At 40.0% G+C, this 12,005-nt stretch overlaps 1 protein-coding gene across 1 annotated transcript; it reads right to left on the bottom strand.

The window, feature by feature from the left end:
• Window positions 1–1,395: 1,395 nt before the first annotated feature.
• mrps27 (mitochondrial ribosomal protein S27) lies at window positions 1,396–8,860 on the bottom strand. Its single transcript, XM_080046460.1, has 11 exons — window positions 8,770–8,860; window positions 8,388–8,465; window positions 7,272–7,342; window positions 7,091–7,149; window positions 6,500–6,614; window positions 5,217–5,295; window positions 4,174–4,289; window positions 3,889–3,991; window positions 3,610–3,752; window positions 2,467–2,628; window positions 1,396–1,854 (listed from the first exon to the last, which is right to left on the bottom strand). The coding sequence occupies exons 1-11, from the start codon at window positions 8,840–8,842 to the stop codon at window positions 1,606–1,608; spliced, it is 1,248 nt and encodes a 415-aa protein (XP_079902586.1). The 5' UTR covers window positions 8,843–8,860; the 3' UTR covers window positions 1,396–1,605.
• Between the last annotated feature and the right edge of the window lie 3,145 nt (window positions 8,861–12,005).

The raw sequence follows: 12,005 nt of genomic DNA, 5'->3' as shown, positions 1-12,005 counted from the left end.
CACCAAACCATTACTATTACAGGGTGATTGTACCAAAACATATCAGAACCATACCAATCTATACTAGTACATTCCATTGTTAAATTCTACCATCTTTTATTTTTGTTATTTGAAAATCAGCAAAGGATAATGCAAACATTACAAGAAGGAGCTAAAACACACTAACTCTGTTTTCCTTCATGAGTATTGTCCTGTCATTTCCCATGGTGCATAGGTCAGACCGTATCTCTTACTGCTCAATCTGAACAGGTCAAATGTTATATTTTATATGTAAATCTCTCTGTAAAAGTTACAATTGTTTCATCAAGTGCTGTTTCCAAGGTCAAGTTAAAAACACCATGCAGGCTCGATTTCGGGAGGTGATGAAGTCACACCTCAATATCATGATATTCAAGCAGAACTACATAGAGTAATGATACTTTTTGACAGCTAAATCTTTTTCTATATTTCTAATGCTTCTATAAGAAAATGGTCCTACAAGTGAAGAGCTGTTCTCAGTTAATCAGTCAGGAAGGAGCCTCGGGATCACAATGGTTGTTGTTTTAGGCATTTTGTGGCGCTTATTCATCCTGGACTGCATGCCAGGCTGTTTCCCAAGATCGTGTTCTGAATGCTGAATAGCTGCAACATAATGTGGAATGAACCTATTCTGTGCACTGCCACAACAGCATTTTCTTTTCCAAAGATCTATTATCTTATCTTTGTATGGAGTGTAAACAACACACAGGCTTCACTCCATTTGCCGGTTAACTTGCGCTAGTCGTGGATTGGCTGATGCAACACTCTCAGGTTGATATTTTAAACTTTTTAACAACCACTGAAATGCACTTTGTCTCTATTTTCAGTTATCAGTATCTGTACGGGCAATGTACGTTTTCCCTTTGAGAAACAGAAAGGTTTCTGGTTATACTGTAGTTGCATTCCTTTCCATGCAAAGGATATGTCCGTCTCCAGATTGGCTATCAGCAAAACCTTCTGTGCAATACCCCTTTCAATTCCCCTGTGAGAAAACGTCCAAAGATGCTTTTGACACACACACACACACACACACACACACACACACACACACACACACACACACACACACACACACACACACACACACACACACACACACACACACACACACACACACACACACACACACACACACACACACACACACACACACACACACACACACACACACACACACACTTCTGCAGGCAGAGAGGAAAGAGTGGGAGGATATGATGGGAAGATTTTTTCCCAAGCTTTCCCCACACATTCGGTCACCCGATCACCAGGCTAAACAATTGATATGCATTATACATTACAATAATGATGTCATCCCATAGTCATCTCAAATAAGAGACAGTTTCTCATACAAAAAAAAAACGTTTTGACAATTTATTCAATATTTTCCCTATTTTTATTAAATAAACAAAGAGCAATACTTCAACACATAAGAAAAAAATTATTGACATATACAAAAGTAACTAGTGAAATGAGCAGATGTAATGTTGACAATTTTGATATTTCACAATTCTAAAGACCTAAATCTCCTAAGTATACACCATTTTTAAAGTACATACTCAATGGACAGTTAAGTGAATTGGGGTGTGTCTACGCCTGCTGGGCTGCAGCCTTGGCAGCTAAGCGCTCCTGTTTCTCCTCCTCGGCCTTGGCCCTCATCTCTTTCTCTCTCTGGATCAGCTGCCTCTTCTCAGCCTCCCAGCCCTGCACCCGGCTCTGGTACTCTGACAGGTCTGGTGTCTCTGCAGCAGCCAGGTTGCTCTGGGCCAGAGCGCCCACTAAAGCCTGGAAGGAGGCAGAGTCCACTTTACCCACAGACTCCAGCTGGCTGCTCAGCTCCTGAAGAAGCAAGGGGGGGAGAGGAGACGTTGAAGCACCTAGCAGTGACTTTAAATGACTTGGGTGAGACCCTCTAAACCAGTGAACTCTATTCAATGCATTTCAAAAGAGTCTGATTATCTCCAGCCACAGTCAAACAACATTGAGGTTTGGATGGGTGATGTTTCATTCAATTAGTTCTGGTAAGAGCCCTCAAAACAGCAAACCTGCTTATAAGTGGTTGGCCATCACTGTTGCCTTGAGAAGTTCAGCACATTAAAAAGGCCTTATCGGGCATGCATGTACCACACATAATTGCTATGAACCACAAATTCAAAATAAGCAAGTGTTTTAGGTTGGCGGTTGGCGGTTTATGTACAGTGTATTTAATGAACATTGCCGTGGAAACCCGTTGTTGTATGGTTGATTGTTAAATATTGAAAGTGTACAATAAAGTCGCAGAGCAGAAATCCCACTAGTATGTTGCCAACTCTGAGCTGCAACCCCAGTCATGTCAGGAAGCACTGTTTATCACATGTTTACTTGCTTGCCTTGGCAAGGAAAACGGATGTAAATTAAATTCAGTCGTGATTACAAACAAAAGTGCACCTGCTGTACACAGCAAACACCCACCTTGAATCTGCTGGCATAGTGAGGTAGCTTAGCCTGCTCAGCCTCATCATCCTCATCTACAGCCACTTCCTTCTTGTCCCCTTCACCTGCTGACTCCTCTCCGGATGAGTCACTGTCTGAGGTAGAAGAAAGCTCCTGCAGCAAGGCATTCATGTAGTCCAGCTGAAAATGAATAATACAAATGGATGTAAAAATTGCAGAAAGATTATTATTTTATTATTTATTGTGTTTGCAAAAAATCTATACTAAGTGCAGTACTAAAAGCAGGTGTCACTTAAAGTCTTTTGTAAAAAAGTTTTATATTTTTCAACTTTTTGTGCGTGCAATGATGAAAGAGGCTGAACTTCTCACTTGACAACTCAACTCTTAATCTAAGGAGGTGGTTAGATTAACTTTGACCTGGGGCGGCAGTCACAAGCACCTTCATTTCAGATGTAATATTTCCTCTCTGTCCCACAGTGTTATCTGCTCTGTCTAAATTATGGAGGAGTCGCTGTCTGACATGAGGCCACTTTCTTACCAATTTCCTGCTGCAGCGATTCTCACAGACATCATTGGCTGCTGCAGGCTCTCCAAAATCTCATTAGATATGGACCAAGCTAAACTATTTAACTGGACAGCACAGGCCGGATTGGAGGCACTACAGCCGGCTGTGTGTGGGTGCATATGTGTAAAAATAACAACAACATGACAGCATGTGTGTTTTCTATCTCAGCAGATGTGTCATAACAACCCCACCTGGAAAGTAACAGCAGTCTCTGATGTGCCTCTACAGTGTGGTTGTCTGACGTCAAAGGCTCAGTCAGTGGAGAAGATGGATGACAGGGGTCCAAAGGAGTTATGGAGTCTCACACGGTTTATTTGCTAAGTATGTTTCTACATCTTGATCAATTATGCATATCACTTTTTGCATATGTTTGTTGATGTATTACTTTCTTTTGACTGTAGTGTGATAGTGTATGCTACCACCTGCATCGAGTGCGTTGGGTGCCCACGTTAGAAATTAATTCGTCTTTAAAAATAAGTATAAAGCATGTAAATGATACATGGCTTTACATATTAGAAGAACTTGTGTGTGTAAAAAATACACACACACACACACACACACAATGAAATAGTCCTTTGAATTTCTCGAGCCCTTACTGTGTCTTTGGACAGCTTGACATCACCATCAGCAGCAGCCACCTTCTCCATGACAGCCAGCCCTCGGTCCAGATATCCACAACCCCAGAAGAGAGGCATCCCTTTGAAGACGGCGTGTATGCCCTTTAACATCTCCACCTTGCCTGTACAGGGAAGGATGAGGAGGAGAACAAATTGAGACAAGCTCCGTGATTAAAAAGAAAACGCTGGATGGATTAATCATGTTAAGAAATTAAAAACCGAAAAGTATGTGAGGGGAAGAAAGTGAAATACACACACCCAGGAGAGCATTGGCGAGCAGCTGAGCGCTGAGGCCCACAGTGTTGTCTTGCTTCAGGCCACAGATGAGCAGTGATGCTCCCAGTGTCCGCTCCTCCGACACCTGGACACAGCAAAGGAACAAGTGTAAAACTTATTTTTTGTATTTTAAGCATTTATGAATGAAACCTCTCATATCAGGACATTAATGATTTCAGAGCAGTGACCCATATATCCAAGCATGAGAATAATCTGGGAGACATGTGTTTCCATAACACCTCCCATGTGTGCTGCTGTTTCACTCACAGTGAGTTGCGGTTTGGTTGCTAGGTAACTGCCCAGAGCGTACAGAGAAATGATCTGTGTGGAGGGAAGGTCGAAGGCCTCCTGAAGCATCACCTCTTCCACCACGGAGCACGCAGCTGTACAATTACAACCAAAACATTACGTCAGTATTACATTACACTCTTTCGTATTTTTTTGTTATGTCATCATGCCTTTTCTTAAATTACTTTCATATAGATGCTATAAATACTTGTTTTAGATAAGTCCCATGTAAAGGGATATTGTGGTTTTTGTAGTATTAAAACTAATCGAAGCCAATATTACAGAGGTTTCTTTTTCTGAGATCATGGCATTGAGAGCAGTATAAACATTAAGTCAACAATAAAGTAAACAAAGAAAAGACTAAAACCAACACCAGCCTCCATCCAAACTTAGCAGAAATTTACAGAAAATCACAAGAAAAATGCAAATGAGTGCACATTAGATGGCACTGACTCTCCAGTCTAACATTGTGGTGGACGTTGTCTGTTGGACTAACTTAAAATAAACTAGTCTCCATCTTTAAAGGAAGATGTCACCCAGTGCGACCCTGTGGCTCATTCGTTAGTTTTTAGTAGGAGCTTTATGGCAAAGACAAATATGATATGATAATTGAATATATACTTGGTAGCACTTAGATTTGCTGACAATAAAAGTATATAATATTGCCACATTTACCCTTAAAGTTTAGTGAATTACTGAAGCTATACAATATGTAAGAGCTAAACAAACATTACCAGAAGTAATATAAACATGCAACTGAAAACATTGTTATACCAACCAATGCTTCTACTTATTGAAAAAGTATTTCATGTTTACTGTGTAAGAAAGAATCTGGCTTCCCTCTTTACTTCTCTTTTACAAACAAGGAAAGACTTGTTTAAAATGGTCCAACTCCTGGCATATTCAAAGTCCACAGTAATGTATTTGTAAACCTGCAGGTGTTGTACTTTATTCAGGTCAGACTGAAACTTATTTACCCCCTCCAAATGTTTGAGTGAAAACATGCTTTAAGACAGCCTTACTTTTAAAGTCTCCATCCTTAATGTAGGAATCTATGAGCAGGTTGAAGGTGAAGTCATCTGGGAATATTCCATACTGGACCTGCACACACAAACAAACAAACCACATTTGGAATAGTTGCATCTCATGTATAGCATGAAGTTTTACAGTAAACGTATCTAAGAACATTGATGATTTACCCTGAATAATTTCGTAAAGACCTTGAATATCACTTTTTAATCCTACGGCATCTCTGACATCCACACCGCTTATCTCATACAAACATGACACCAATCAAAACAACAGAGCAGGGATGCACCGATCCAGTTTTTTTCCAGATACCTGGATTTGGTATCTGCACACACCGATACCAATACCAGACTTTTTGTAAGCAGTTGGTTTTTCCACCAACGGTCGGCCAATTCTGCCTCTGAGGCGGAGCTGTCTAAATAATATAATTTTGTTGGATTTCAAGATCAAGCTGACAGTCCACCGCAATGCGAGCTAACATCTGTCCCAGCCCATGCCTCTCGGCGGCCGCTTGATACTCTTAACACAGTGTCCCACGCCGTCTGAAGGATTTACTTAAAAATACGTGTTCAAAGCAACCCTGTTCGCCTGAATACCACTAAAAATAACAGAATAGGACTCTAGGTTCTGTTCTGTGGGTTTTCTTTCTGAACTGGGTCCCTGATTAAGAGGGAAGGCCCGGGGCACTTGTATCATGCCCTTAGAGGTGAAGTTCTTGGACTGGCACAGGAGGCGAAAGCGAAAGCATTTGCCAAGAACGTTCCCATTAATCAAGTACAAATAATATTATTTTTCCATGACGACACCTGTCAAATTTCAGTGGATGGGACGCAGAGGCAGCTGACTCCAGATCCTCTATGCAGGAAGACCCTAGGAAGGTTACATGAGGTTGTAGTAAACAACACAACACTTCTTATTAAAAATGCAGAAAATAACCCAAAAAATAATCTAATTTAAATGTATTCCAAAGTAATTTATGCCATAGCGGCACCTGATACAGATACTTGAAGAGATCAGTCCCATCTATACAGCAGAGCCTGCCTCACTGTCAACACATTATTGGCATATGGACACTTCTGCTTTTGGATTCATTCAGTGATTCCCAGGTACTGCACATCATTCAGGAAGAGTACACATGCTGGGCTGCTAGATGATGGCAGCTTTCAGCCCTGGCTATTTCCTTTCTGATTATAAAGATGTGCCTTAACATTGAACAATAGTCTTATACTTATGTCCCATTTCGCCTGACGAATACTCGGAAGGATAATATATGCACCTTGTTTTTCAGTGTGTGCAGGGCCTTGTCCCTGCTCCCGTATTTTAGACACTGTCTGATCCAACTGTGAACGGTCCAGTCTCTCAGGTACCAACAGTTTGGACTGTGACGAAACCTGGAGGGATAAAGTCACAGTTCTGCTTTATTAATATTCAAAGTTATTAACAGGAAAGAAGAGATGACATGATGCAACTTAAATTGAATGCACCAAATCTGTGGTGAACTGTTTCAGTTTCTGGACCAACAGAAAAGCAAAGACCACTTCTCAAAATAGGATAGGTGGCCATTCAATTCTCAACCGATTACGAAAATGAATGTGGCCTGAACAAGGGTGCGATTGGGAAATGAACTAAATCTTGTAATCACAAGAATGGGTGCAGATTCCAGAGGAAGGAGTAAACAGGAAAGGTCTGGAGTTGCCTCCGAAACAAAGAAAAGCATGAGACTGAACTTGAACCAAAACAGACAAACCAAACAGACAAATCCTTCCAAGAAAAGCACACAGGTTGGTGCCACATGAAAACCAAGGAGGCAGCAGAAAATCTGACACGGACCTGACGACGCATTAGAGTAAAAAATAATGAATCTTACTTGTAAAGGTAGTACTCCGCTTGATCAACTTCCTCTCGAGATGAAATGTTGTCAACAAACTGGAACACAAACAAAAAATATAAGCAGTAATTGAAAACTTCATCTAATTCAATTGTATTTGTTGATTGGTTCGGGAAGTGTTAAATAAAATACTTGATATTTCAAATTAGACATAGCTTACCCGTGATACAGACAGAGAGCTAACTGGGAGATTCCTCTCATATGTCCTGTCCATAGCACTGGCCAGTAGAGCTGTAAGTTAAAGAAAATACAGTTAGTGATCTAAGAGACACACTATGTGTGATACACTTGCTTGAGACAAAACAGCCGGATTAAAATGTATCATCATAGGTTTTGATCTATTTAAAACTAACATACTATTGATTGTCATTTGATTGAAGCCTTGGGCTGTGGTGTGTAATAAGCCTATATCAACCCTATTCAGTAGTTAATCAGTTTACCATGACGCTGCAGTGCCACCCTGTGTTGATTGTGTGCGCACACACACACACACACACACACACACACACACACACACACACACACACACACACACACACACACACACACACACACACACACACACTCACACACACTAAAATCTGGTTCTGAACAACTGCAATCAGCTTATTCAAGCAACAACAAATAGAATGCTCGTTGTAAAAATCAGTGAATATCACCACGCGACCTGCTACCTGTACACACTGTGTGTGCACGCTGAAAAAAATAAAAATAAATCCAGTTTTAATACACAGCGTATAGGCTTTTTTGTTTACATAGGCTACATAAGTTTTTTTCATGCACAGACAGTACGTACAATTAGCAGATTGAAAGGAGATATACATTGATTTTGTATCAACCCTTATGATGTGTTTGGGTCAAATTGGACAGGTTTATACTTTTACTAAAATAATTGTGAAGAATTTGTCAAAGAAAAAGTGCATACAAACAAAAACACACACAGAAACAGGCATGCACATACAGAGACACAGACACAGACAGACAGACACAGACACAGACAGACACAGACACACACACACACACACACACAGACACACACACACACACAGACACACACACACACACACACACACACACACACACACACACACACACACACACACACACACACACACACACACACACACACACACATAGAGAGAGATCAGAGGTAGAGATGTCTACATGCACTCTGCATCACACCTGTCAGAGGAAACACACTCAGGTACAGGGATCACCTTGACGGGGTGTGGACCCTGCTAGACAGAGAAAATGTGTTTGTGAATGAAACTCTCACCGAGGTTCTGTGGGTCTCTCTCTCGCGCGTCCCATACTTTGGAGTCTGTGTAAGCCGCTGACAGTAACCATCTTCTGGCTGCAGAGACAAACAGTCACCCAGGTTATGAGACACAAATATGCTACAACTAGGCCGACACGTGAACTAATCGGCTGTAAATTGACTAATATTACTGTTAACTGCGTTGTGAAACCTAATTTTTCCAAGCAGCTACAGTCTATGGTAGCTACATACAGTCTGAGGACATTTAGCTCTTCCTGCCCAAACATCCAAATAAGGGCATTGAAACGCAACATTAATAGTCAACAAAGAATCACTGTCAAAAGAAAAAATATATGTGCCTGTAAAAGAGTATCGTGGTCTTGTGTAAGTGTGTGTTTACCTGAGAAAGAAGGAGATAAACATTTAACTTTGACTGCTGCTGTCACACATCGCTTCCACACGGAGGCTGCCATCTTTGGACGATACCATTTCTTAGTGGCGGCCGGGGATGTATTTGATAATTCCGACGTACCGTCAAAATGACGTAAAAAGGGTTATACCAACATAATGGAATTATGTATCTTTATAAAATCATTCCTTTGGACAAAAAAAAATCAACAAATATGGATGCATTGTAAAATGTAACAATTTTCTTTAAAAAACAAAATACGTGTTCAACCTAAGTAGGCTTACTGTAGCCTGCTGATATAAGAAAAAAAGTTAACTTTGAGATTGGCTTATTATCAGGAAATAAGGCCTATGTTTTGGAAAGATTGAATAATAAAATAAATACAAAATTTCAGTCCAAATTAATAATTCAAAATATTAACAAGCTTTCTCAGTCCATCAAATGTTAAAAGGTTTAGTCCCTGAATTGTGAATGTGAAATTTGTTATATCAGCAACTGAAATGTCGAACATATTCACTTCCAACCCAGAAACTACAAGGTAGCCTAAATGATTTTGCTCTTCTTGGACAAAGGCATTGGCATCAACAGAACACACACACACACACACACACACACACACACACACACACACACACACACACACACACACACACACACACACACACACACACACACACACACACACACACACACACACACACACACACACACACACACAACATTTGTTTGACTTTGTTGCAGGTATGTGGTTTGAAATATATTTTTAAGATATATCTCTTGAAAATAAAGATAAAAAAAAGAAACACTAGAGGGTGCTGTTTATATGAGGAGGTAACAGTTCAGTGCAAGAGCAGGAGCTTCACTTTGCCCTGTGTTGCACTGCATATAAAGCCAATGAATAACCCAGTGTTACTAACTCAGCATCATGGACGACTGCTTCCTGAAGGCTCCCAGGATATTAGGCTACATTCAGTCATTTTTAAAAGACTGCAGAACATCCTTAAAACTAAAGCGGAGGGGATGATAGGACCCTAAATTGTGAGCTGAGCTGTTCACTGTAAACATGTATTGATTTGGAACAGTTGACCTATTGTCCTCCTCTAATATAATAACAATAAGCTCCTTTGGCCTTGGGTCAAAGGAGGTGACAGGTTGAGACTGGGGTGGGGCACGTTTCTTAAAACAAAACGTGGAAGAATTTTAGCACCATCTCATTTTCCTCAGTCGCCGGCAAAACAGGATACTCCTGCCCGGGTCGCACTAGAGAGAGAACTGCCAGGAAGTAAACAATTCCCAACGCATACGTATGGATACAGCTACCTTTTCAGGAATACACAATACACAATGACTATAGTCTGATATTCACTAATCTATGGTGTTCTACTGTGTGTCTATTGTTGCTCCCCTGCTGCGTCCTCTTGCATAAAATGTTGAACATTTTAGACACAAGAGCAATCCATTTTCATCAGAAATCCTGTTTGAAACGTAATTCTCACACTGTTCCCATGCATGTGAAAAGGTGGTGTCTGTTTACAGAACATGGTGATGCAAATAATTCAGAAGTATTTCTTTTCAGCGCGTCACATTACGTTCATCCTCTGTCTGCTTCCTTTTTTATTTCACAGCCATAGTAGGCTATCACAGTAAAGGACACTGGTGTCTGAAAAACACAAGAGTGTGACACAAAAAAATGCAATTATGTTTGAGCATGCTGGGATATAGCTTATTGTGACTTCCTATGAATATATTATTATGTTCTATAAATTAGGTTCAGATGAGAGTCTAATAAAACAATAAGACCTGAGATGTTGTGAAAGATTTCCTTCTTTGATTTGTCTCTTGAAAAACATTCATAATTGCAAGAAGGTTATATTTATTATAATGTATAAAGGAGACAATGGGGAGCAAGTTTTTGACTAACTAACTCACTTTTCTATACTTTATTTATCCTATTCTTTAATACACTTGTCTCAAGAAGAATGTGCAGTGATTTGGTTGCTTACAGAACAGATAGGTACATTTTGGATCAGGCAACCCGACCATATCCTTGAAAAAAACCTAAAATAAATCAGTGCTATAAAGTCTTTGATTTATCTGTGAATAGTTTTTTGATAAATAGCAAAAAACATTCAGTTTACACATTTTCCCAGAGCCCAAGGTGGCGGCTTAAAATAGATAATGAGGTCAGATTATGACAGTCCAAAACAGAATGTTATCCCCTTTACAGTGAAGGTAGATAAAGAAACAAATGTCATCACAATTGAGAAGCTGGTTCCAACAAATATTTGGCCTTTTTTGCTTCATAAATGACTGAAATTATGTATTTTTGATTGGTTTAAGTTAATGGATCCCGTAGAGTAAATCCTTCCTGACTGATAAGAAAGAACATCTAACTTATTTTATAACATAATATAATGCAAACAAGCAGAGTAATTCAATTTATCTCCCTGATTCATAACCTTTGCCTTTTCCTGTGAGACACTGTCTTACCATCTTGTCCTGGTAATGATTCGTACAAAGCAGAACATCTATTGTTTTTTACCACAGGATTCATTTCCCCATCACACACGCATTTACCTGTTCCACCCATGTGTCTGGTTGTGTGGGACTTTTTAGATTTCTCATGGTCTCCCAAGTTTCAATTCAATCAAAACAACAAACACACCCAGGAGGGATGGAATTCCCTCCCTACCTACCTTAAAACGTTCTTTCATTAATGTCTGAGCTGTGATAATTACACACGTTGTTCTCTGGAGATTGTGCACAATACGATGCTGCAGAAGAAAGTAGCTGATTCTAGGTAGGAGGCAGCATATTCACTCTCCGTGCTTCCTCTCTCAGCCAGGGGTTGGGATTGAAACGTGTGTAGGTGAGGAAAGGAAAGGAGAGGAGGATGTGAGAACTTCCTCAAACTGTTTTCTAGTTTCGCCCTTTAGGACACGGTGGTCGTCACTGGTAGAAATAGAGAAGCTGCTGTTCTGCTTTTTATCTGACAAGAAACGACACGATGTTTACCTGAACTTGCACTGCTGTTATATTATTTTGTTATATATTATTGTGTGTTCTGTTATCGTGATTTTCTGCATGACTGTACAGCACTTTGGTTCAACTCTGTTGTTTTTGAATGTGCTTTATACATAAAGTTGGATTGGATTGGATTGAATTGGATTTCTACAGGAGCTTTTTGTAACTAAAACACCGTAAAACACAGCAATATCTAACTTCAA

Source organism: Ammodytes marinus (assembly GCF_949987685.1).
Source record: "Ammodytes marinus genome assembly, chromosome: 2".
Lineage (NCBI taxonomy): Eukaryota > Metazoa > Chordata > Actinopteri > Uranoscopiformes > Ammodytidae > Ammodytes > Ammodytes marinus.
The sequence above is the reverse complement of the archived record's forward strand: the minus strand, read 5'-3'. Positions and strand labels throughout refer to the sequence as shown.